At 41.1% G+C, this 25958-nt stretch overlaps 1 protein-coding gene across 1 annotated transcript in view; it reads right to left on the minus strand.

The window, feature by feature from the left end:
* The window catches only part of ppid (peptidylprolyl isomerase D), a 41133-nt gene extending 15779 nt beyond the window's left edge, over nt 1–25354 (minus strand). The window contains exons 1-5 of the mRNA XM_080193475.1: nt 25223–25354; nt 8862–9002; nt 8648–8754; nt 7337–7525; nt 3407–3526 (exon numbers count right to left, since the gene is read on the minus strand). Coding sequence (XP_080049601.1) covers nt 3407–3526; nt 7337–7525; nt 8648–8754; nt 8862–9002; nt 25223–25307 — 642 coding nt within the window. The 5' untranslated portion in view covers nt 25308–25354. The remainder of the gene's footprint in view (nt 1–3406; nt 3527–7336; nt 7526–8647; nt 8755–8861; nt 9003–25222) is intronic.
* Between the last annotated feature and the right edge of the window lie 604 nt (nt 25355–25958).

Consider the following 25958-nt stretch of genomic DNA (forward strand, 5'->3'; position numbering starts at 1 on the left):
AGTGATACTATGCTATTAACTTTTTGCCTTTGTTTGCTATACTTCTTCTTTGCCAAATTCCTTTTAATCTTTGCTTCTTCTGTCTTTTAGAGAGCCACTGGCTAATCTTCTGTCTGTTGCTCCCTGCTCTGAATTTCACCTATCTGAAAATGCCCTCAGATTCCCATCCAATTTAAAACTGCCCCAGTAACACCAGCAAGGCCAGATGGGGATGCAGAAGTGTAAGTTCCAAGCCAGATCAATTGTGTGCATGTAGGTATCTACAAGTAACGTATCTATATTCAGTGCATGGCAGAAGTACACAAATACACAGCAGAGAGATGATTGCTAGCGAGGTGCCACCCAGACCATGATATACTGTGCTGGTTGATCTATTCATACAAAATTAGGAACAGTATCTTACAATAGCAGACTTTTACTCAGAGTTCATTTTTATCAGCAAAGCGAACGATTGAGATACAACAATCATCCAAACAGTACAAATTCTGTTTGCTTATCAAGGGATTCCTGAAAGGAAAATGTGTGATAATGAAACCCAATTCATCACCAGGGAGTTCAAGGAATTTACTGAACAATACATGTTCAACTCAACACTGTTTTGTAGAAAGACACATTCAAGCAGTCTCAAGAGAATACTCATGAAATGCCATGAGACAAGGGAAGGTCTTAATTTTGCCTTACTGTCACTCCGAGCTATACCCCTCAAGGCGGACATGAAATTGCCTGCAGAACTACTCAATGATAGAAAGTACAGGACAACTTTGGTAAGCAAGATGCATCCTCCAAATGACCAGAAGGAAGAAAGACAACAACTCACGATGTATGGTAAAAGGTGGTCAACACTTCAACAAGCATGTCAAATCTCTGCCCGAGCTGTTGAGGGGGCAAATTGTATACATACAGAACGCAATCCTAAGAACCTGGAAGCAATGTCTCCATGGTCATACAACATTGATGATGTGTCAATAACCTTTCCCGCACTGTCAGTAAAATGAAAGGGAAAGTCATGGACTTCAGGAAGCACAGTGGGTCCACACCAATGGTAAAAAAGTGGAAATGGTTGAGATTTTCACATTTCTAGGTGCCCAGATCACCAACAACCTGTTCTAGTCCTTCCACGCTGACGTTATAGTTAAGAAAGCCCACCAATGCCTCAACTTTCTCAGGAGGCTAAGGAAATTTGGCATGTCTTCTATGATTCTTACCAATTTTTACAGGCACACAATAGCAAGCTTTCATTCCAGATTTATCACAGCTTGGTCCAGCTCCTGCTCTGATCAAGGCCGCAAGAAACTACGCAAGTCCATCACACAAACCAGCCTCAAATCCACCGACTCTGTTTACGCTGCCCGCTTCCTCTGAAAAGCAGCCAGCATAATCAAGGACCCTGCAAACCCCAGGCATACTTTCTTCCACCTTCTGTGAGAAAGAAGTCTGAGATCATGTACCAATCTACTCAAGGATAGTTTCTTCTTTGCTGCCATCAGACTTCTGAATGAATGAACCTACCATATATTAAGCTAATCTTTCTCTACACCCTAGTTACAACTGTAACACTATATTCTGCACCCTCTCCTTTCTTTCTCCCCACATACTCTATGAACAGTATGTTTTGTTGTATAGCATGCACGAAACAATGCTTTTCACTGTATCCCAATACATGTGACAATAATAAATCAAATCAAATCATTGAAATTGAAACCGCTAAGCAAATGGAAAGGGACATAGCCCATAGTTGACCTACACCCAAGCTGGAAAAGTTCTTCAACATAACCAGCAACATCACTAACAAGCAAGACAACCGCAACAGCATCACCCAGAAGCATGCCAACATCACTAGCAAAATCAAGCATGGTTCCTGCAACAGCAACACACACACACACAACATTGTCTGTGCAGTGTGCTAACTCATCGTAGAGCGACAATTACTAAACCTACGAGATGGAAGCACAACATCCTCCCACTTAAGTGACACCATGAATAAATAATTCTTTTAAAAGAAAACAAGCTATAAAGGCTCTTAAAATGTGAAATTTAATTATTAATCTTTAGTTTAAGCACATCAAAAAAGTTAAAAATTGAAAGTTATTTGATATACAGAAGAATTTTTTTTAAAAGAGTAATGTTATATAGTTATACTATTCCAATATTCTTTTAAAGCTAATGTCCCTGCGTTTGTGATTGGTCAGTATCCAGGATGCCATGATTCATTAATGCACTACTAATGAGTTTGGGTATTGAACTGACAATATATCAGTGCACGTGGTGTGATCTGAGAAATACATTTGATAGAGTTTGATCGTTTTGAACTTCTGGGAACCACAAAATATAACAATATTAATACAACATTCTTATTTATTTGTGTGCACTTAATGCGCATGGTGACAGCGGTTACTGCTGCTGCCTCACAGTGCCAGGGACTCGATTCCACTCTTGGGGCTCCTGTCTGTGTGAAGTATGCACGTTCTCCCAGCGTCCGCGTGGATTTTCTCTGGGTGCTGCAGTTTCCTCCCACAGTACACAAATGTGTAGGTTAATAGGATTAGCCATGGTAAATGCACAAAGTTATGGGAATAGGGCAGAGCCTGGATGAGATGCTCTTTCAGCGAGTCGGTGCAAGCTCAATAGGCTGAATGGCCACTTTCTGCATTGCAGAGGCTCTATGGATTACTTATTGACTTTATTCCTCTGATTTAAAAAGCTTGGTTGTGCCAGTCAGAGAAAAACTATCATGGAAACTATATAAACACCAGGCATCTTCTCCTCAACTTGGTTCAATACCACACTGTGGTTTCCTATGATCACAACTGTAATGGGAAGACAAGGTTATCTGCCCTTCCTTTCTTAACAATCTTAATTAAGATGACATTTGAGGGCAGACAGATTTGTGATTTAATTTTTTTGTTGTTTAACACAGGCATGCTCAGTATGAAGGCCACAACTTTGTTGAAGACCACCATTCATTTCACCACTACTAGACTACTTTATATCAGAAATGGATATCTCTGTCTTATACAAGAAATTTATAAATAGAACAGTAACAAAGGGATCTAAATTCTCTTGGTGTGTCAATAAGTATCACTGAGCACACTTAACTTGGTCTCAGTGTCCCTTGGCTGAAAGGGGATGCAAGGCTCTTATTCACAATTGTGATATCGGGACCATTACAGGATATTGAGAGAGAATATAATCGAACATGCATTTGATACCTTTCCCTGCTCCCGCCAAATAAACTTTGTGTTGTCAATCTGGACTGGCACAGGAAATATTGCCACTGAATGACATACTGGAGGAGTGCCAAGATCTGTTGAAATGCACCCATGTGCTTTAAAAGAAAAACTGTTAGTCACATAGCTTCCTAGACTAAACCACTTAGAAGGGTGCAGAGAAACCATACATTACTTACATCATTCATATCTCCATCAATATCTTCAGGAAAGTCTGGATATGCATCCCCTGATCCATCAGCAGGAGCTAGACCCCAATCATCTCCTTTAATCTCTCCACAATTTTCTATAGAACATAGCTGCCAAAGAATAAAACACACCTTTAGCAAACAGCACAGGACAACAAAAGATTATACATATTAAGGTTTATACCGCATTAGGAATATCGGGAAATGAATCTCAGGCATTTCCAGAAACATACTGTAGATGTTGAACATCTGGAAACAAAACAGAAAATGCTGGAAATACTCAGGAGGTCAGACAGAACCTGTGGAGGCAAAATCAGAGTTACCATCTTCATTAGAAACGTAATATGTTTTAAGCAAGTTGACAGTGGCAGAAAATAGAACAAAGAGGAAGATCTGCAGTAGGGTGGAAGACAGGAGAGATTACATGACAGAAAGGTTCATGGTGCAAGGTTAAAGGGAACAACAACGAGACAAAGAAACAACGGTTCTGATGGAAGATCACTGACCTGAAATGTTAACTCTATTTCTCTCTCCAGATATGCTGCCAGACCTATTGAGTGTTCCTAGCATTTTCTGTTTATATTTCCAGCTACTGCAGTATTTAACTTTCTTGAAAAGATGAAGAAAGTGTCTAGGGGAAGTGTGAATCTATAGAGGAGACAATTTTACAAACATCTGCTGTCCAAAAAGCAAAATTGAGAAAAGCAAGATGGAAAAATGCAAGTCAGCAAAGGAAAAGAACAGGAAGTTACATTCTAAATTGCTTAACCTAAAATGCTAGGTTCTGCAAGGTTGTAAAGTGCTTAATCTACATAGGAGGTTTGGTTTTTGAGCTTATGTCTAGATTCAATGCAACACGAAGTAGCCAAAAACAAAAAACTATCAGAGTGGAAGCAAGGTAAGGAATTAAAATGATTGGTGACCTGAAGCTTGGGGTCACACTTGCAGACTGAAAAGGTGTTGCACAAAGGAGTCACCCAATCTGCTTTTGGAATATAGTATACTAAATTAAAGCAAGTACTAATAAGTCACTGTTTCATCTGAAAGTGTGTTTGAAGTCTTGGATGGTGAGAAGGGCAGAGGAAAAGAAAGCTGTTGTATCTCCTCTGCTTGCAAGAAAAGATGAGGTGGCGGGGTGATTAAAGATATTCCCATTTGTACATTCAAGAATGTGACTAAAGAGAGCAAGCAAAATGAGGACCTGGAGGCTTTTTTCTGCCTTCAGTGTTTATTTTCAACTACCAGTACAAAGGAAAAAGCTGATTGGTGAGTAACCAGTAAGATATTCTATTTCTAATAAATAGTATGTAAAAATTAAGGTTTGGCACAATAGCTTGGCTGAGAGAAACATGTGGAATGCACGATGCATTCTTGACAAACACATCAGCATAAAGTGTCACCAACTGAGAAGTTTGAGCTCCAAGTTTTGAAACTTGAGCAGTGACTGCAGACACTGGGGTCCATCAGCGAAGCAGCAATATGTGCACAGCACGTTTACAGAGGTGGTCTCACATAGGCAGAGAGGAAATGGGTGACGGCCAGAAGGATTAAGAGAACCAGACAGGTAGTGCAGAAGTCCCTGGAGTCAACCTCGCTTGTTAACTGGTTTTCCATTTTGAACACAATAGTTGATCAAAGGAACGTAGCTAAAGCCAAGTCAGTAACATGCAGATGTGCAGCTGCACAGGAGATAGGAAAGATTGCAAGAGAAAATGCAATAGGAGATTTGTAAGTTAAGAGAGCAGACAGGCACTTGTGGCCATAGACTCAACTCCAGGATGGTATGCTGTCTCCTTTGTGTCAGGATCAAGTACATCATTAAGCGACTGCAAAGTATTCTTTTGAGTGTCTGAGGTTGTGGTCCACATTATCTACCTATGTTATCGGTACCAGAGGATAAAGTCCTAAAAGCAGATTTTAGAGAGAGAGGAGGAAATTAAAAAACAGGACTTTAAAAGCAGTAATGTCAGGAATAATCCCCGTGCCACATGCTAGTGAACATAGGAATAGGAAGGCTGAGAGAGTTATTGCAAGAGGGATGGCATCAGATTGACGAGGCACTGGGACCAGTTCTGGTGCTGGTAGGACCTGTGCACAGTGGACGGGTTACACCTTAGCAAGACCAGGACTAATATCCTCTCAGGAAGAGTTGCTGGTGCCGCTGGGGAGGATATCAACTAGATCGGCAGGGGGATGTGAACCCAAGAGAGATCTCAGATTGGAAGGAAGCAAAACTAGCAATAGGAAATAAAAAGTAGCAAGTGAAATTAGAAGGCAGACAAAATGAAGACGAGCATCAAATAGAATGATGAATAGTGTTAAAAAGACAAAGTTGGGGCACACTATCTGAATGTGTGCAGTATTCACAATGAGGTAGTTAATTTGAAGAAACAAAGAGGCAAATGGTCATGATTTAACTGTCATTACAGAGGTATGGTTAGTGTGATCAAGACTGGAGCCTGAATATTCAGAGATGTTCATCATTTAGAAAGAATAGGCAAATGGAAAAAGAGGTGGAGAGCACTGTTAATCAGGACAGTAGCAGTAATTAGTGAGAGGGGATCTTAGGTCAAAGGATTGGGGAGGAATCCAAAAAAAAAACACTAACTGTTCTTTTCTCTCCATGGGTGCTGCCAAACCTGCTGAGTTTTCCCAGTGTTTTCTGTTTTTATTCTGCATGTGACATGATTGACTCTTACTCGCCCTCTGAAATGGCTGATCAAGCCATATGGTTGTACCGAACTGTTACAGATACCAGGTGAACTTGGAATGCAAGAGTTCAAGAATGTGATTCACCACCACCTTCTCAAGGGCAGTTAGGGATGGGTAACAAATGCTGGTCTTGCCATAAATGCCCAAAACTGAAAACAGTAAAACAAAATAAAGATTCACTTGATTGTCACAACATTAAACATTCACTCCTTCCACTATGGGCAGGATTATGGATGAATGAATGGAAGCGGATGGGGTCCAACGACAGACACTGGCTGGTGCATCTGTTTTCAGCACACATTCTCTGTAAAAGCCATTTTCCAACTGTCCACCCCATCTGACAGGAAGAAAACTAGGCTCATTAAGAACCGTGCTAACCACAGGTAATGGGAGGATGACTGGAATTTTCCCATTAGCCTCCAGTTTTCTGACGTGACAAGGAACATTCCAATTACCTGGAGGAAGCCACCAAGTAGCAACGACAGAAATCAAGCTTATAAATCCTCCTTGTTTTCCAAGGTTGGAGAGCAGCCAAAGGCCACCCAGTAGAGGGACTCTCCCTGAAAAAAAAAACTGTCAGGCCACCACTGTTGTGTTTTTCAATAAAATCTTTTTTAAAAGTTTCTGCTAGGACACCCACATGTTTCAATACTCTGTTACTTATCATTCATTGCTTACAGCTGCTCCTTTGAAGCTGGAAGGCCGGTCCAACTTCAACAGCCTGCACACCACCCTTACTTGGGCAGGGAACCTATCACCATGCCAGTATAAGGACACCACTGTGAAAATGTTAGGTGATTGGTTCTCTCACAGGGGTAATTTCAGGGCTGAAAACAGTCCCAACCACTATTTCTTCTGTCAAAGGGTTACCTGGACTCAAAATGTTAGCTCTTTTCTCTCCTTACAGATGCAGCCAGACCTGTTGAGATTTTCCAGCATTTTCTCTTTTGGTTTCAGATTCCAGCATCTGCAGTAATTTGCTTTTATTCCTATTTCCTATGCCAAAGTAAAATTCCAGTCCTACAACCTTATTACTAAATTCTAAAAACATCTCATCTAAGCAACCACTCAATATCACTACACAAAATATAAAATGTTTAATCTGAAATTGTTCAGAAAGCATTAATTGTTAAATAGCAGACTCTAAACCTTACACAAGTTAAATGTAAGCAATTAAATATCCCTATTATTCATTTTCTTTCTTCTTACCTTCACAGGTTTCTCATCTTTCACTTCTACATTTTCCAGCATTTTTACAACTCCCATTCCTTTGAGCACCTGACCAAAAATCACATGTTTGTTGTCCAGATGAGGAGTAGGCACAGTTGTGATGAAGAACTGTGAACCATTGGTATTTGGTCCTGCATTGGCCATGCTGAGCAATCCTGCCTGATCATGCTGCAAGGGTTCAGACAAAAAAAACTTGTATGAAGGACAAGTACCCACATCTTAACTTTAAATACACAGAATTTAGATGGAACCATAAAAAAATACAATTTTAGCTACAATGACACTCCCTCCATTGCAGGTGCACTGAATAGAAACATCGAAGGTAGGAGCATGAGGAAGACATTTAGCCCTTCGAGCCTGCTCTGCCATTCATTACGACCATGGCTGATCATCCAACTCAATAGCCTATTGTCCCAACTCAATAGCCTTTTATCCCATAATTTTGATCCCATTTGCCCCAAGTGCTATTTCCAGCCGCCTCTTGAATGCATTCAATGTTTTGGCATCAATTGAAGCGATAGTTCACAGAGCAAAATCACTTTACATTTGCAGTTCTATGTAAAAATATGTTTGCAAGCTCTATTAACTTGATGAAATTTAGCCAAATTGTACTAACATTAATGGACAAAGTTGAGAAACCATTAACATCTTGATTAAAAAAAGTCAATTTTGATGTATAATCACTGGGGGAGGGGGAGTGCTGCTGCTTTGAGCATCTCTGTTTTTATGCTATTTAAAATGTGTAAAGACTTGTGTGAAAACAGCTGAATTAGATTTTTTTAAAATCAAAAATATACAGAACTTTGTGCTCAATGTCAAGGCTAAAAAACTGAACAACCATGTAAATTTTCCCAGCTCAGGGCTTGCACGATCAGAAAGGTAAAGTTCCCTCTACTCTCTCCAAATGGTTCAGCTCTATTACTTCTGCATCAGTGTGAGAGTTTTCAATTGTCAATTAGTGTAAAAGTGCATCCTAGGTCCATACACATTGGTTATGACTCCTGCAGACAAAGGAGACTTTCATCTGTTTCAAACAGATTTGAACCTTTGCCCCAGAGTGAAAAAACAAGCAGCTGATCTCATTTTGTTATGTTACCACAACAAATGATCACAACAAATAACTGTTGCTTTGACAGCACAATGGTCCTTCATTTTGTGCTGCAGAAAATTATATAGCATTTTACATGTCCCTATGGAAAATAATATTTCTATAACAAAAATCCATTATCTATCATTTATTCAGTCATTCCAGTTTCTAGACAAGCATTCACTACCCATTCCCTTTTTAACCTTGTAATGAAAATTTTCATCTTCAAATTTCTCTCCATAGATACTTTCGCCTCCAGTTCCATTCTGATTGGAAAAGTCTCCTCCTTGTATCATAAACTTCTTTATAACTGGAAAGGGAAATAATTATTCCATTTTTTTAATTTGAATTCATGCATGGTCATTTTAAAGCAGAGATTATAATATTGATAGTGACGTGGTCCAACAATTGACTTACTCCTATGGAAAGGGCAGCCTTTGAAATGAAGAGGTTTTCCAGTGGTTGGTCCAATTCCCTTCTCTCCAGTACATAAAGCACGAAAATTCTCAGCTGTTTTAGGACAGACATCAGCAAACAGCTCTAGAACTATCCGACCAGCTGTAAATAAAACATACTGTACATTAGATTATAGACAAATGGACTTTTGCAAGCTTATGCTGATTAAAATATTTCAGTCAACGAAATTCACAAGAACTCAAATAGTTGAACTAGTCATAATTAGCAGTATGCACGTTTGTACACTCACGATCATTACCTTTCTTCAAAAAAATGTCCCTGAAGAAAAAAACATTACTGAAACAAACAGATTACATCAATTTAGACTATGCTACTCTATTCTATATTTATTACAGTTATACAGTACTACACAACTATTGATAAAGTTTGCTAAGAATCTGAAATTAGATGCTATATTTTCAGTTTTTACCTAACGTCAACAAACCGAGATCATCTAACCCTTGCAAACAGAAGTGTGGCTTTTACGGGAAACGTAGCAACCCCCAGGGCTTGAACAGAGCACCGCAGTAACTTGCGTTTCAGCCTACTGGACAGAGCGCATGACACTAACTTAATATTAGTGGGCTTAATAGTAACAATAATAATACTTTAATCGGACTAATGACTTAGCCTATAAACTATAAATTTGATTATTTGTCTAAAAAACATTTGTTTTCTGCTTCCCTTCTCCTGTCTGATTAGATATCTACCAAAAAAATGACAAGATAATTTATAATTTGGCAGTTTGCACTTACAACAATTGAAAATTTTAGGAAGTACAGCAATCATGTCTTGAAAAATGCTGGTGCTAACACCAAATCATTTTGCTGTTCTGCAACTTCAGGAGTTTAAGAAGAGTGCAATTCTCAAACACCAGATCTTGCCACAAGCAGTACAACATGAATCCGAGGGCCAGATGATGAAGCCAACAAAAAAAATAAATACAAGGCCTGATTTAATTTCTTCTTTACTCTCTCAGCTGTTATCAGCTCCTTGATGTAGCACAGCCCTCTGGCTAGTTCTTCCCTGTTTATGGTGTCGATGTTCAAAGATTTCTAAGAGGTCCTTGAACGCAAGACTTTGTTGGCACATCTGTCTCAAAGCATGTACAACATATCCATGTTAAAGGTCCTTTGGAGTACTCCTATTTTTCTTCAGTGTAGATGACTTTGCCACCAGAGGTCTCAGTGTTCAATACAATTATTAGGCTTGCGTATTTAGTTGTTACAAACTTTAATATTCTTCAGTAAATGTCAAAATCAGTGACTTATCTTCTGTTCGCTCTGAACATAAAACTCTAAAAGCAAAAGATTAAGTAAGTGACTTTTTAATCAACATAGAACCTGAGGCAACTGAGGTAAATGCTAGTACAGATCGCAGGTTAAATAACACATACGACATAGAAAGAGATCATTTGACCTAACTGATCCGTTCTAATATACATACACACCATGTCAGCCATGACTCAGTTGGGAGCATCTACGTCTCCAAGTCAAAAGGTTCCAGATTCAAGTCACATCCTTGCACGGCTTCAGCATTGATTTTTGTGCTCCATTGCAGTATTGAGGAATGCTGCACTACCAGAGGAGCTGACTTTCAGATGCAAAATGAAACCAAGGTACTGTTTACTTTTCAGATGGATGCAAGAGGTGTCATGGTATTATTTAGAAGAGATGGGGAGTTACACCTACTGGCATTGCCAATGTCTATCCCTTAATCAACATCACAAAATATTGATTATTTACTCATTATAACACTGCTGTCTACAGGAATTTGCAGGATCTAAATTAGCTATCACATTTTTATTCTACAAGTGACAAAACCTTTTAAAGGTTGGTTGCAAAGCACTTGGAAATGTTTGCTAAAAAAAATTCTATAATTCTTTGCTCCAGGAACTCACTTATTCCTCTTCAACAAAACTTAACATATACTCCTATTCCATTTTGTGCTTATGTACACACTCCTTAAATTCTTCTATGTTACTTGCTTCAGCTACCACTTGTGGTACAGACTCACACAATCTAATCATTCTGGATAAAGAAATTGCTCCTGAATTCTCTGCTGAATCTATTAGTGCCTATCTTACATTTATGGCCCTTAGTTTTGATTGCCAAATATAAATCCAAAACTCCTGACTAGAAGGACAGTTTGCCAAATAGACTAGAGTTATGACCACTATACACACAAACCTGTTTGTGAAGTTTCAGCTCAGATAGAGTTGTCAATCAAAGCTCTTACTATAAATACATCTACAGATCATCAAATACACAGGACAGGGGAATCTTTGGCAGCCTTTCAAGTTCAAGGCAATTAACACATCCAGATAACTTAACAGGAATCAGCTATAACAGAACACTGCTAAAACAGCTGATTTTCAGACACTAATTGAACTACTGGAAACAAACGCATATTGGTGCCTATATGATATGATATTAAGAATATACCACCGTATGATGAATCAGTTATGAGCCCTTAAATTTAACCCTGTGCCTACTACGATTAGCAAGAAATAATTCAAAATCTATTTGATCAGTCCCTTTTGACTACTAATAAAGTTACACTGCTGTTGCAAAGTACATGTCTCAAACCCATGACAGCAGCAACACAGAACATATAATAAATATCTTAGAAAAACTCCATTATGTTTGAAAGATTGGGGAGAATTTTGCCCGCCTACAAGGTGGCCCCCAACACTTGCGGGGTGGGGAGGCTGCCAGCTAAATGCAGGCAGCTTCCCAGCAGCAGTTGAAGGAGGGGACATTTTTTTCAGGTCAAAAAGGTGGACGCCAGCAGAGAAAGTAACTCACATACATTCATTGGAAAGGCTTGTTCACTGGTGAAGAAGCAGATGAGTAAATCACCACCATTAGCGTTAATTATTTTTAAAGCCTACCTTCTATAGGCTGCTGGCCCCTCCCTTCATCAGAAGGAGGAGTGTTGAGGCTCTCAGCCAAACTGGCTAATAGCTCTCTGACGCAATGGTTCCTCCTGAGTGAAGGGCAGAAATCCTGTCCTGTTAGTGGGCTGTAGCACTGGCCAATGACATATTTGATGCCTTTCTACCTGAAAAACCTTTCCCATTTCATCAGCAGGCACAAGGTTTCACATATCTGGATTAATGATCGAGGACGTAATCAAATGAATTGCCTACATTGTATTGTGCACAGCAAGTATGCACACCACTTCATTTCAACGATATCTTGTGTTGCATTGAAACAAAACACACGTCACGTAACTGTTAGCAATGAGGCATTAAACAAGTGATCACATGCATTTGCATGATTCGTGCTGGTGAACAAGCAAATGAGTAATCATCAGCTGAAGCTTGTGATTTTCACCAGTCTCCTAGAAAAGGATAGTTCACAGTCTGGTTTAGATGAACAATTACATAATTCTTCTGCCTTAATAATGTGGCAGCATCACTTCAAGATACTGACAGTAAACAGTTATAACTGAATCTAAACTACTGGGTGCAAAGTAATGTGGTTGCCACTGCTGTTTGTCATTTTTATAAGTGACCTGGATGAGGGCGTAGAAGGATGGGTTAGTAAACTTGCAGATGACACTAAAGTCAGTGGAATTGTGGACAGTGCGGAAGGATGTTGCAGGTTAGAGAGGGACATAGATAAGCTGCACAGCTGGGTTGAGAGGTGACAAATGGAGTTTAATGTGGAAAAATGAGAGGTGATTCACTTTGGAACGAGTAACAGGAGTACAGAGTACTGGGCTAATGTAAGTTACTTGATAGTGTGGATGAGCAGAGAGATCTCGGTATCCACGTGCATAGATCCCTGAAAGCTGGCACCAGGTTGATAGAGTTGTTAAGGCAGCGTATGGTGTGTTAGCTTTTATTGGTAGAGGGATTGAGTTTCAGAGCCATGAGGTCATGTTGCAGCTGTACAAAACTGTGGTGCGGCTGCAGTTGGAGTACTGCGTACAGTTTTGATCGCCGCATTATAGGAAAGATGTGGAAGTATTAGGAAGGGTGCAGAGGAGATTTACCAGGATGTTGCCTGGTATGGTGGGAAGGTCTGATGAGGAAAGGCTGAGGGACTTGAGGCTGTTTTCGTTAGAGCGAAGAAGGTTAAGAGGTGACTTAATAGAGGCATATAAGATGATCAGAGGATTAGATAGGGTGGAGAGTAAGGGCCTTTTTCCCTCAGATGGAAACGGCTAGTATGAGGGGACATAGCTTTAAATTGAGGGGTGATAGATATAGGACAGATGTGAGGGGTAGGTTCTTTACTCAGAGTATTAAGGGCATGGAATGCCTTGCCTATTACAGTAGTGGACTCGCCCACTTTAAGCGCATTTAAATGGTCATTGGATAAGCATATGGATGATATTGGAATAGTGTAGATTAGATGGGCTCTAGATTAGTTTTACTGCGTTGTAATGTTCTATGTCAAGGTATCTGCTGATCTATCAGAAGAACAGCTAACTGGAACAAACCATTCTTGTTCCTTCTGAATCCAGTGATGAATGGCTAACATTCATCTCAGAAAACAATTAAATGCAGAACTGCAGGAATCTAATTTTTTATTTGTAAAAACACAGCAATACCTAGAAGTGTTAATGTCTCAAATAATTTGCATCACACCATGGTTGCTTGATATATTTTTCCTTTCATTGATCACAAGGATTTAATTCACTACGTTCTCATGATCAAATGAGGGACATGAGTAATTTGAGCAACGTCTATATCATAAATGTTGTACTGTGTATCTGCAAACAAAATCACTGGATTCAAACAGTTGTGCATAGCAGATTCTTCAAATGTTTTCAGCTTCATACCCACTTTGTTTGTCATCTATTCCTGTGTATGAAATTAGTAAACTGTTCAGTTTGCTGCAAAATTACTTTCTCATGACAATGTGTCTGCAATTTAATTGTGCTAGTTTGCTGTTTGAAATGAAAGCCCATTTATTTCTGGTATTAAAATTTTTTCCATTTGGCAGTTAAGCAAATATTATTTTTCCCCCAGAGTGAAACCATTGGTCCTATCCAACCAAAGATATTGGATTCCCTAAACACCTTGATAAGTTTCAGGTTTTTCATTATCACTCCAAAACCTGAAATGTTTTTGCTTTTGGTCTCCAATAAAAGCCTTAGCTAAATCTAGGCTGATCCAGTTTTATAACAGAGGTCATTGGATAATTATCAAATAAAAAACCCTGGCTGATTTCTTCTGACCTAAATTTAAGGTTCTGAAGTTAGTTATGCTACGCTACCATTATCATTGCATTTGATTAACACTGGATGATCAAAACTGCAGCATTGTAGGTCTGCGTAGCTTAGGGCTGAGCCATAGAGTGCATTTACTTAGAACAATGTTTCTAATAGAATTTTGAGACAACAGATTGATATAGGGGGCTGGAATAGGACTAATAAAACAAAACCATAGGTTTAGGAACACTAACATAATACTGACTTTAGAGAAAATGATCTTGGACAATGGGAATGTTGACAAGGGCTGCTGCTATAAAAGACAGCTCTATATGATTAACAAGTGCTTTTCATTTAAAGAACATGTATTTTGAATTTATGAAATGAACATATTTTGATTTATAATTTTGTGAAGCTTCAGTCAATGACAAAACACAGTAGGGCTTGATGAAGGAGGTTCAGACATTGCCCCATGGAACGTAGGCAATGGAAAGTTTTTTTTAAATTTGTGTGACAAAAGCAGGCTTACATTAACACTGTAACGAAGTTGCTGCGAAAATCCCTTTTTCCTGGCACTTGTTTGGGGACACTGAGGGAGAATTTAGCACGGCCAATGCACCTAACCAGCACGTCTTTCGGGCTCTGGAGGAAACCAGAGCACTCGGAAGAAACCTACACAGACAACATGAAACTCCACACAGTGACCCAACCCAGGAATGGAACCCAGGTCCCTGGCACTGAGGCATCAGTGCTAACTATTGCGCCAACATACTGCATAGTTTCACTGAAACCAGTTATGTTGTTATCAGCAGTGGTGGGGAACAATGCCAGTTTGATTAATAGAGCTATACAACTCCAATTCTTTTGATTTATTATTGTCACATGTATTAGTATACAATGAAAAGTATTGTTTCTTGCGTGCTATACAGGCAAAGCATATTGTTCATTGGGAAGGAAACAAAACACTGCAGAATGTAGTGTTAGTCACAGCTGGGATGTAGAGAAAGAACAACTTAAAGCAAGGTAGGTCCATTCAAAAGTCTGATGGCAGCAGGAAAGAAGCTGTTCTTGAGTTGGTTGGTACGTGCCCTCAAACTTTTGTATCTTTTTCCCAATGGCAGAAGGTGGAAGAGAGAATGCCCAGTGTGCATGAAATCCAAGCAGGAAAGTATAGAGTCAATGGATGGGAGGTTGGTTTGCGTGATGCATTGAGCTACATTCACTACCTTTTGTAGTTTTTGCAGACTTGGGCAGAGCAGAAGCCACACCAAGCTGTGATACAACCAGAAAAAATGCTATGGTACATCTGTAAAAGTTGGTGTGAGTTGCAGCTGATATGCAAAATTTCCTTAGTCTTCTGAGAAATTAAAAAAGGTGTTGGTGGGCTTTTAGCTATAGTGTCAGCGTGGGGGGAAAAAGACAGGTTGTTGGTGATCCAGACACCTAAAAACTTGAAGCTCTCAACTATTTCTACTTTGTCCCCGTTGATGTAGACTGGAGCTCCACTACGCTTCCTGAAATCGATGACAATCTCCTTCAGCGAAAGGGCTGTCAACTCTTCATAGTCTGCACAAAACTCGGATACTTTGTTTGTGAATCCCTGCCGGGAGTGTATAATATTGACCCCCGAGTCTCCAATGTCCAGAGCAGGGTACAGCTGTTGGGTATAAGGTACCTATAGCTACCCATTCAGAGTAAGAGTATGTGAGGTAATTAGTAACTGTTCCAATATAGAAAAGAATTACCCACAGTCTGTGTACATAGTGTTGAAGAGTTCAATACCCTTAGTTTTGACCTTATAGTACTCAGTACCCAGATAGACATCTACTAGGTTAGAGCAGTTCACTGGTCTTCGGCCATGATCATCTAGACCATGAGCTCGAAGGTGGGTACCATTCTTGTGGCCACAGACAAGTTATTCTCCCCAAATCAAAGGTATGCACCTGGAATCAGTGCAGATGTTCCTTATCCTAGTATGCACAGTGTTGGTGGCAACAGGCTTTGTGGAGGCAGGGGTTTTCTACGCATATATAGATCTTGGAGCACCCCCATCCGTGTCCTGCAAAGCAACTTTCATAGCCCCGGTTGTTCCTGGGAGAGTGGGAGCCAGGGACACTGTTCCCACGAGAGGTTTTCTTTCCACCAGCTAGCTCCCATCTCTTGTTCACCTTCCTTCATCAGGGGTAGGTAATAGCAATCTGCTGGTGGGGCTAGGTTAGGATCGTATTGGAGCTCAATACATTTGGTTTCAGGGAGCGTCCTACTGGCAGTAGCATAATTAAAGGGGAGTTGTTCCTGGTCCCAAAGGGGATAGACTGAAAAGAGGGAACCAACTCCAAGGGGGTTGGGATAACATACAATGGTATTTGTATCATAGAGGTATTGATGAACTTGATAGAAGTATTTGCCAGAGATGTGGTTCTGGGGATGGGGAAGGTCCAGAACATCCAGGTTAGGGAAGTCTCACTTCTGTCGGACAAGGGAGTAGTCTTCCGGTCTTTTGTGGGGGTGGGGGGTGGGGGGGGAATCATCAACCAAGGCTTCTCTGAAGCACTTTCCATTAGAGAAAATGATCATATTTTCCCTCCAAGGGATCTCTTTCACAGGTAAAATTTGAATTTGCATCCCGAGTACCAACATGGTAAAGTCCAAAGATTGCATTTGTCTAAAACCAATTTTCTAACTGCCCAGACTAGGTATCTGTTACAGAAGTCTATTTTAAATCACATTCCATCATCCAAATAAGCCTTCACAGGTGTCATTACAAACAAGAACATCCCATGACCACAAAAATGATATACCTGGTTGGATTGATTAGCCTTGCAAATAATGGTTCTAGCTTCTGACTCAAGGACTAGAGCCACCAGAACCAGCACCTTTACCCATAAGCCCAGTCCCTTTATACTAACTCCAATTTCCTTCAACTGTTGTTACTTGCAGTGAGGGTGAGAGCAACAATAAGATCACACTTTATAACAATCAAAAAGCGTTGGGGAAGAATAGTTAGAAAGACCAGAAAAGGACCGAGATCCTGGTTTTTGAAATTGACAAGTCTTTCTTCACTAGTCGTTCTGGATTAGGTGTGATCAAGTTGTCCAACGCTTACAGCCGCTCAGATGTATCCATCTTTCCAGCCCTTTCACCTTCACCACAGTTGGGGTCTGTAGCAGAATTTGGAATGGTCCTCTCCAGCAAGGTCCTAGTTTGGGTCATTCCCAGTCACGAATCAGCACCCAGTCCCCGGTTTCAGCTCCTTCCCAATCTCTATCCTTGTCGGGTGGAGGGCTAGTAGATTCCTTCACCTCTGTGTGTGAAAACTTGAGACATAGTCAATTGTTTAAAATATTGCTGGAGTTGGTCAGGCATGACATGTAGATCTATCTGGGGAGGAAGAGGTGTAGCACTATCCCATGGAGGTTCTAAGTGGGCACCCATATATATTATCTCAGCAGCATTTAAACCAGTACTTGTATGGGGGGGTAAATGCACATATGATAGTGCCAATGGAAGGACCTTTAGCCAATTCAGTCCTGTCTCAAAGGAGAGTTTGGTTAGCTTATCCTTAAGGATTCCATTTGAGCGTTCTACCATCCCCGTGGCCCTTGGATGATGGGAGCAGTGGAATTTTGGTTAATTTTAAGCACAGAGCATAGTTCTTGGTTGATCTTTCCAATAAAATGTGGCCCATTATCAGAAGAAAGTCTTCGTGGTATCCCAAACCTAGGGATTATTTCCACTAGTGGGATCTACACTACTGTGGAAGCCTTGTTGTTCATGGATGGAAGCATTCCCAACAATTTGCTAAACGCATCAACAATTACCAGGCAATACAGGTAAGATAGTTGGAGACACACAGGTAACAAGAGAGTGGAGGGTTCAAATCCCCCACATGTGCCTGGAGGTTAGAGTCCACAGGTTTATTCAATCAATAAAGAAGGCTTGCTGAGAAACCTATGTCTCATCAGTTTTTGATCTGACTTCCGAAAGCAAATGCCACACCGAGCCAGCCAGGATTTCTTGTTACCTGTGTCTCTCCAACTATCTTATGTCCAGATTCGAGGAGCCCATAGGATAGTTACTAGCTCGCCGAAGGGATTGAGATAGAAGCACAGGATGGTAGAGAGAGACCAAGGTTAATCTTACTTTGTGTCGCTGTCCGTCTGTCCTTCCTTGCCCCGTCTCAATCGCTGACACCGGTTGACCAGTACTATGCATTTGGGCTCCTGGCTGCCTTGCCAATTGTGGAATTTGCTTTCAAAAGTCGGATCAAAAACTGATATAGACACAGGTTTCTCCGCAAACCTTCTTTATTGCATCGGAGGAGAGATCGCTACACGTGCGCATCAAGCATGGGTTTGAGAGTCTGTCTGGCTTACAAAATAGTTTCAGTCACACACGACGGAGATACATCCATATACTTCTGTTAGCCAATAAAGCATAACTGTATTGTTACATTTTGATTAGATTACTTTCAAAGAACAAAAGGCGATAGCCACATCAGGACATGGCTATTAAAGTTTCTGATTAGATTACTGTCAAAACCAAAAGGCCAATCGATAAGGCCCTGCCCTCCAAAGCCAGAACCACAATTACCTATTAGCAGTTTCTTTAATGTGATCATTAGTTTCAGTGAGTCTTGTTGCCCTCACCTCAGGCACTTTCCATAACCAGTTTATCCCTCAACTGATTTCTAGTTACGCATTTCATTTTAACCCTATCCTCTTCTCAATCTACCTTATACACATACTCATTAGGTCCTGAAATGCAGTAATCTCTAAATGATTCCAGTGCCATGCACTGGCCAGAGTAGAAATAGAAAGATAGGGAGGCTAATGCATGGCTTGAAACATGGTGAAAAAAGGAGGGCAAGTTCTTAGGTATTGGGGCCAATATTTGGGCAGGAAGCACCTATTCAAACAGGACAGGGTGCACCTCAATAGGACTGGGACTAATGTCCTCACAGGGAAGTTAATTGGTGCTTTTGGAGAGAGTTTAATCTAAATTTGCAAGAGGATGGGCACCAGCATCTAGAAGTAGAAACAAGGAATAGGCTGCATAAAGGAGGGAGAGTGTTGGGCTTTTCTAAAAAAGGAAATATTTCCCCATTTAGAAAGAAGTGGAATTGGAAGGATGACAGGGAACGCAAAGCCAGGATTCAATCCACGTATGTAAACACAAAATATGGCAAATAAGTTGGTGAGTGACAAGCAGTCACATGGGAATGTAACATTACAGCAATAATGGAAAAATGGCTTAAGAATGGTGAGGACTGGGTGCTTAATGTAAAGTGTTCAGAAAAGACAGAAGGAAATCAGAGACGTGAATGAGTGTACTGATTTGGGAAGACACTGCAGTGTTGGAAAGAGGGGATGTTCTTGAGGGGGAAGTGCAGAGTTCATTTGGTTCAAGTTGAGAAGCAAGAAGACAAGATGACATTACCTGGGATAACCTACAAGTTGCCAAGCAGAGATAAGACAAAGGAGAAAATCTGCAGGGAAAATCACAGATGTGCAAGAACTACAGAGTGGTGACTTTGAGGGAACTTAAATATCCAAATATTGATTGGGATGATGTTAGATCAAAGGGCAATGAGAAGGAATTTATGAAATGTGTTCAGAACTTCTTTGATCGGTTATGTTCTGATCAACTAGAAAGGAACCATTGCTGGATCTAATGCTCGGAAATGAGGTGTACCAGGTGTCTGTGGGGGAACACTTGGGCAAGAATATCATATAAACTTTAGATCAGTAATAGAGAAAAGGAAGGAAAGATAATAAAGTAAAACATCTAGATTGGAAGAAGGCTAATTTCAATGTGATGAGGCCAGCCAGGGTAAAATTAAATACTGACAGGAAGAGCTGAAATGGAACATCTTGAACACATGCTTCAGTTACAAGCTAGGTACGTTCCAACTTGGGCAAAAGAGAGGGGAATAAAAAACACAGGACTCTTTGGAAGGCAAGTGAGATAGAGATTATGATGAAACAAAAGGAGGTTTTATGATGCATGTCAGGTGAATTCTTCAAGTGAGAACCAGGACAAATACATGGAATTGAGTGGGGAGGTGAAGAGGAAAATAAGACTGACATGGAGAGAATTTGAGAATCCAATGGCAGTTGAAGTAAAAGGGAAGCCAAATATCTTCCAGCAGCATGTAAATTATAAGGAGTGGAGTGGGCCATATTAGTGACAAAGAAATGCTCAAAGGCATAGAAAAACGCCAGACTGCTTAGTGAGTAATTTATATAGATGTTTATTAAGAAGGAATCTGACAAAATGTCAATAGAAGCAGATATAATAAAAGCAATGGACCCAGTGAAAATTGAAAGGAAGGAGTTATTGGAAAGGCTGGCTATACCCAAGGCACATAAGCCACCTGGTCTGGATGGTTTGCATCCCAGGTTGCTGAAAGAAGTGAGGGTAGAGACAGATGAAAGTCTTACCATAATCTCTCAATTTTCTCAAGATAGTGGGAAGGTACCAAAAGAGTGGCATATTCACCTTTATTCAAGGAGGAACGCAAGGACAGTCTTAGCAACTCCAAGCCAGTTAGTTTGATGACAATAGTGTTTAAGGCTTTAGAAATGTCAATCAGGGAAGAAAGAAATCCACAGACATTTGAAGAGGTTCAATTTAATTAAGGATAGCCAGCATAGATTTGGAACATGCAAATTATGCTGGAGTAATCTAATTAAATTTTGTGATGAAGTGAAAGAGAAGGTTGATGAAGGGAATGCAGTGGATGTTATATAAATTTTTTTAAGAATGCATTTGACAAGGTACCAAATAAAAGGTTGGTTAATGAATTTGAGGCTCATTGAATCAGATTTTTTAAAAAGGCTTAAGAACAGAATTCAGCAAGTTGTGATAAATGACTATTTAAAACACTGGATGAAAATAGACAGCAGTGTTCCTTTAAGAATCAGTGCAAGGCAAATTGCTTTTTTTGCTATATATAAATTACTTGGAGCTTGCAATACAGTAGAATTTCAAAGTTTGCCAATGATACCAAACATGGAGGAATGGAAAAACAGTCAGAATGAATTGAATCACATGACATAGATCACACTGCAGAATAGGCAGACAAGTAACAGGTGGAATTCCACAGAGGAGTGACATGATGCACAAGAAGAGGCAACACAAACCTAATGGCACAGTTATAAAGAAAATGCAGGAGCAGGGGATCTAGGGATGTGTGTGCATTGATTTTTACTGGTGACAGGGCATATTGAGAGAGTGGGCAGGGCTTCATTAATAGAGGTAGTGAGTACAAAAATTGGGGAATTATTTCATAAACCTCGGCATCCAATTTTGGTCATGGCACTTCAGGAAAAATGAGGATGCTTGAGGGGGTGGAGACATTTACCAGAATAGTTCTAGAGATGGGGAATTTTAGCAACAAGATTAGATTGGAAGAGCTGTGGTTGTTCACCTTCGAATGAAGGAGACAGGAGGAGATTTGCTAGAGCTGTTCAAGATTGTCCAAACCTGTCAATGTTGACAAGGAAAACTGTTCCCATTAGCTAATAGTGCAAAATTAGGGGACAAGGACTTAAGACATACAAGCAGAATATGAGGAAGAACTTTTTTTTATTGAGTGGTCATGCCCTGGAACTTTCTGCCTGTGAGGGCAACGGGAGTGTAAACAATCACTGATTATGAAAAGGAATTTGATGGAGATCTAAAGAAAATAAACCTATCAGAGACCAAGCAAACATGTGGAACCGACAGGATTGTTCCACAGAGAGTCCCATTGAACTTGGGCAGCTTTCAGGCCTGGGCTAATAAATGGCAAGCATTATTCGAGCCATACAAGTATCAGGAAATGACTATTTCCAACAAGAGAAAATTTAACCATCTCCCCTTGACATTCAATAGCATTACCATCTCAGAGTCTCACATGATCAGCATGCTGTGGGTTACTATTGATCAGAAACTGAATGGGATCAGCATATAAATAATGGCTCCACGAGGCTAGGAATTCAATGGCATGTAACTGACCTCCCATCTCCCCAAGCCTGTCCACCATCTGCAAGGCACAAATAAACAACGTGATGGAATACTCTCCGCTTGCCTGGACGACTGTAGCTCCAACAACACAAGAAGCTTGACACCATCCGGGACAAAGCAGCTGCTTAATAAGTATCCCATCTACCACTTTCAACATCCACTCCCACTACCACTGACGCACAGTGCTTTGCAGCAACTCACTAAGAGTCTTTAGGCTGCACCTTCGAGCTCAGCATCCTTTATCAACTAGAAGGGCAAGGGCTGCAGATGTCTGAAAATACCATCAAGTTCCCCTCCAAGCCACACAGCATCTTTACTTGGAATCATATTGCTGTTCCTTCTTTGTTAAAATCTTGAAATTCCCTCTAAAAGCACTGAGAGTGTATCTGCACCATATGGACTGTAGCAGGTCATGAAGGTAGCTCATCAACACCAATTTCTCCAGGATAGTTAGGATAGTTAGGAATTATTGCCTAGCCAGTGACACCCAGCTCCAGTAAAAGAATATAAAACATTCCTTGACTCTTTCCCATGGCCCTGCAATTTTTGGTTTCAAATAGATATCCAGTTCCCTTTTGAAAGTTGCAACTAAATCTGCATCCACTACCATTCCAACTGGATCATAACTTGCTGCATACAAAAAAACTCATTTTTCTATCAATTTTTGCCAATTATCTCGCACTTATTTATTAGTGTCACAAGCAGACTTACATTAACACTTCAATATAGCTACTATGAAAATCCTCTAGTCACCACATTCCAGCATCTGTTCGGATATACCGAGGGATAATTTAGCATGGCCAATGCACCTAACTCACATCTTTGGACTGTGGGAGGAAACCCACATAGTCACAGGGAGAATGTGCAGACTCATAAGAACATAAGAAATAGGAGGAGTAGGCCACCTAGCCCTTCGAGCCTGCCCCACCATTCAATAAGATCATGGCTGATTTGTCGTGGCTCAGTTCCACTTTCCCGCCTTCTCCCCATAACCTTTAATCCCCTTACCTATCAAAAACCTATCTACCCGCGTCTTAAAAATATTTAGCGAGGCAGCCTCCACCACTTCAACGGGCAGAGAATTCCAGAGATTCACCACCCTTTAAGTGAAGAAGTTCCTCCTCAACTCCATTCTAAACTGCCCCCCCTTATCTTGAGGCTATGCCCTCTAGTCCTACTGTCCTCTGAGTGGGAAGAGCCTCTCCACCTCTACCCTATCCATCCCATTCATCATCTTATACGTCTCAATGAGATCTCCCCTCATTCTTCTAAACTCTAACGAGTAGAAGCCTAGTTTATTCAGCCTCTCCTCATAGTTCAACCCCCTCAACTCCAGAATCAGCCTAGTAAACCTCCTCTGCACTCCCTCCAAGGCCAAAATATCCTTGCGTAAGTGCGGCGACCAAAACTGCACACAGTACTCCAGCTGCGGCCTCACCAGTGCCCTGTACAGTTGCAGCAAGACCTCCCTACTTTTATATTCAATCCCCCTCGTTATGAAGGCCAGCATCCCATTCGCCTTCCTGACCACATGCTGCACCTGCAGGCTGGGTTTTTGCGACTCATGCACAAGGACCCCGAGGTCCCTCTGCACCGTTGCATGCTGCAGTTTTTCGCCATGCAAGTAATAGTCCTTCCTACCATTATTCCCACCAAAGTGGACAACTTCACACTTGCCAACATTAAATTCCTGGCCCATTCGCCCAGCCTATCTAGATCCTTCTGCAGACTTTCCACACCCTCTGCACAATTTGCTGTTCCACCAATCTTGGTGTCATCAGCAAATTTTGACACCATACACTTGGTTCCCTCCTCCAGATCATCTATATAAATGGTAAATAGCTGAGGCCCCAGCACCGATCCCTGGGGCACTCCACTAGTCACCAACCGCCAATCCAAATAGCACCCAATGACCCCCACTGTCTGCCTCCTATTTGACATCCAATCCCCTATCCACGCTAACACCCTACCCCCAACTCCATGCCCCCTAACCTTCTGTAATAACCTCTTGTGCGGCACCTTATCAAATGCCTTCTGAAAATCAAGAACCACCACATCTACCGGCTCTCCTCTATCCACCGCCCTAGACACATCCTCATAGAACTCCAATAAATTTGTCAGACACGACTTCCCCTTAACGAAACCGTGCTGCGTCAGCTCTATCAAACAATTCTCCTCAAGATGCCTCACTATTTTCTCCTTGATCACGGATTCTAGCATTTTACCTACAACAGTCGTTAAACTAACTGGCCTATAATTCCCTGCACAAACAATGACCCAAGCTGCAAATCAAACCTGGGTCCCTGGCACTGTGAGGCACAGTAAGAAGTCTCACAACACCAGGTGAAAGTCGAACAGGTTTATTTGACAGTACTAGCTTTCAGAGCCTCAAGCTCCTTCATCAAGTGAGTGTTCTGATGAAGGAGCTTAAGACTCCGAAAGCTAGTACTGCCAAATAACCTTGTTGGACTTTAACCTGGTGTTACAAGATTTCTTACTGCGCTTATCCCAGTCCAACACCAGCATTTCCGCATCATGGCTGAGAGGCAGCAGTGCTAACCACTGTGCCAGCATGCTGTCAGTGAAAATGCAGAGAAACTGAACTCACCAGGGCAGCATGGTAGCAAATACAGACATGATACATGCACATAATCTGTACGACATATGCATCAAGCACATTTCACTGGGAAGAGAGATGTACAGGTGAAAACAGCGAGGTATCATGGTTCCTGAAGCATGCTCACAATTCCTTCTCAACGTAATCATACACTCAAAAAGGTCCTGCCGCTGGGAGAAAGCACTGACAGAGCAAATTAGTTATAAGCAACTGGACAGAGGCAATATGCTAATACAAACAAACAGAGGACTTCAAAAGAAAACACCGATCATTCTCTAAACTTGGTTCAGGACGTTCTGGAAAATTCCGTGGACAAGAGGGCTCTGTTTTAAGTTTTTTTATTGATTAGTGTCACAAGTAGGCTTACATTAACACTAATTAAGTTACAGTCAAAATCCTGTGAAAAAAGGTTCTGGAAAGTTCCGTGGATAACGGACCCAGCAGCACAAGCTCAGTAGAGGGATTTCTTTTTTGAGTGGCGACGGCGGCTAGGCAAAGACAGTGAGCCGCCATCGCCAGTCTCCCTTACCTGCCTCCCCGCCGACGCTGAGGTCCAGGTAAACCAGCGGATTGTCCGCCTTCGATGGCTTCACTTTCGGAGAAGGGTTCGCCATGCCGGCCGCTTCCACTCACACACCGAACAAGGAACAAGACTCACTTCCGCTTCCAGCCGACCGGACATCCGCTCGGTGCGCCTTTGCTTTGGCAGTAACGGTACTGGTGCAGGGCTTGAGGGTCTTTCGGGTCGAAAGAAGCAAACAAACTCAAATTTCATAAGGACAAAGAAAAAAGGGGGCGGCTCCCCAGAAGGAGGGGGAACGGCCCGAACAGAAACGAAAAAGTACAAAGGAAACTTGGTGCAGGGCTTGGTTTACGTTTACAATGTGTTTTACAAAGAAAATGCACCCAAACAGTACTTGCAATTGGTTTAATGCGCTGTCTAAATTTAATTTTATGCGCTGCAAATCCCTATCTTGTAAAAGCTTTAAAATGGGCCCCAATTTAAGTTCAGAGAGAATAGAGTAAGAAGTCTGACAACACCAGGTCGAAATCCAACCGATTTGTTTGGTAGCACAAGCCACTAGCTTTCGGAGCGCTACTCCATCAGGTAAGTGGGAGTTCTGTTCACAAACAGGACAATTAACCGGAGACAATACACATCTCTTTAACCTCAAAGTCATAGAAACCCTACAGTACAGAAAGAGGCCATTCGGCACATCAAGTCTGCACCGACCACAATCCCACCCAGGCCCTACCCCAATATC

This window comes from Carcharhinus amblyrhynchos, chromosome 1 (genome assembly GCF_965287045.1).
Source record: "Carcharhinus amblyrhynchos chromosome 1, sCarAmb.v2.hapA, whole genome shotgun sequence".
Classification (NCBI taxonomy): Eukaryota; Metazoa; Chordata; class Chondrichthyes; order Carcharhiniformes; family Carcharhinidae; genus Carcharhinus; species Carcharhinus amblyrhynchos.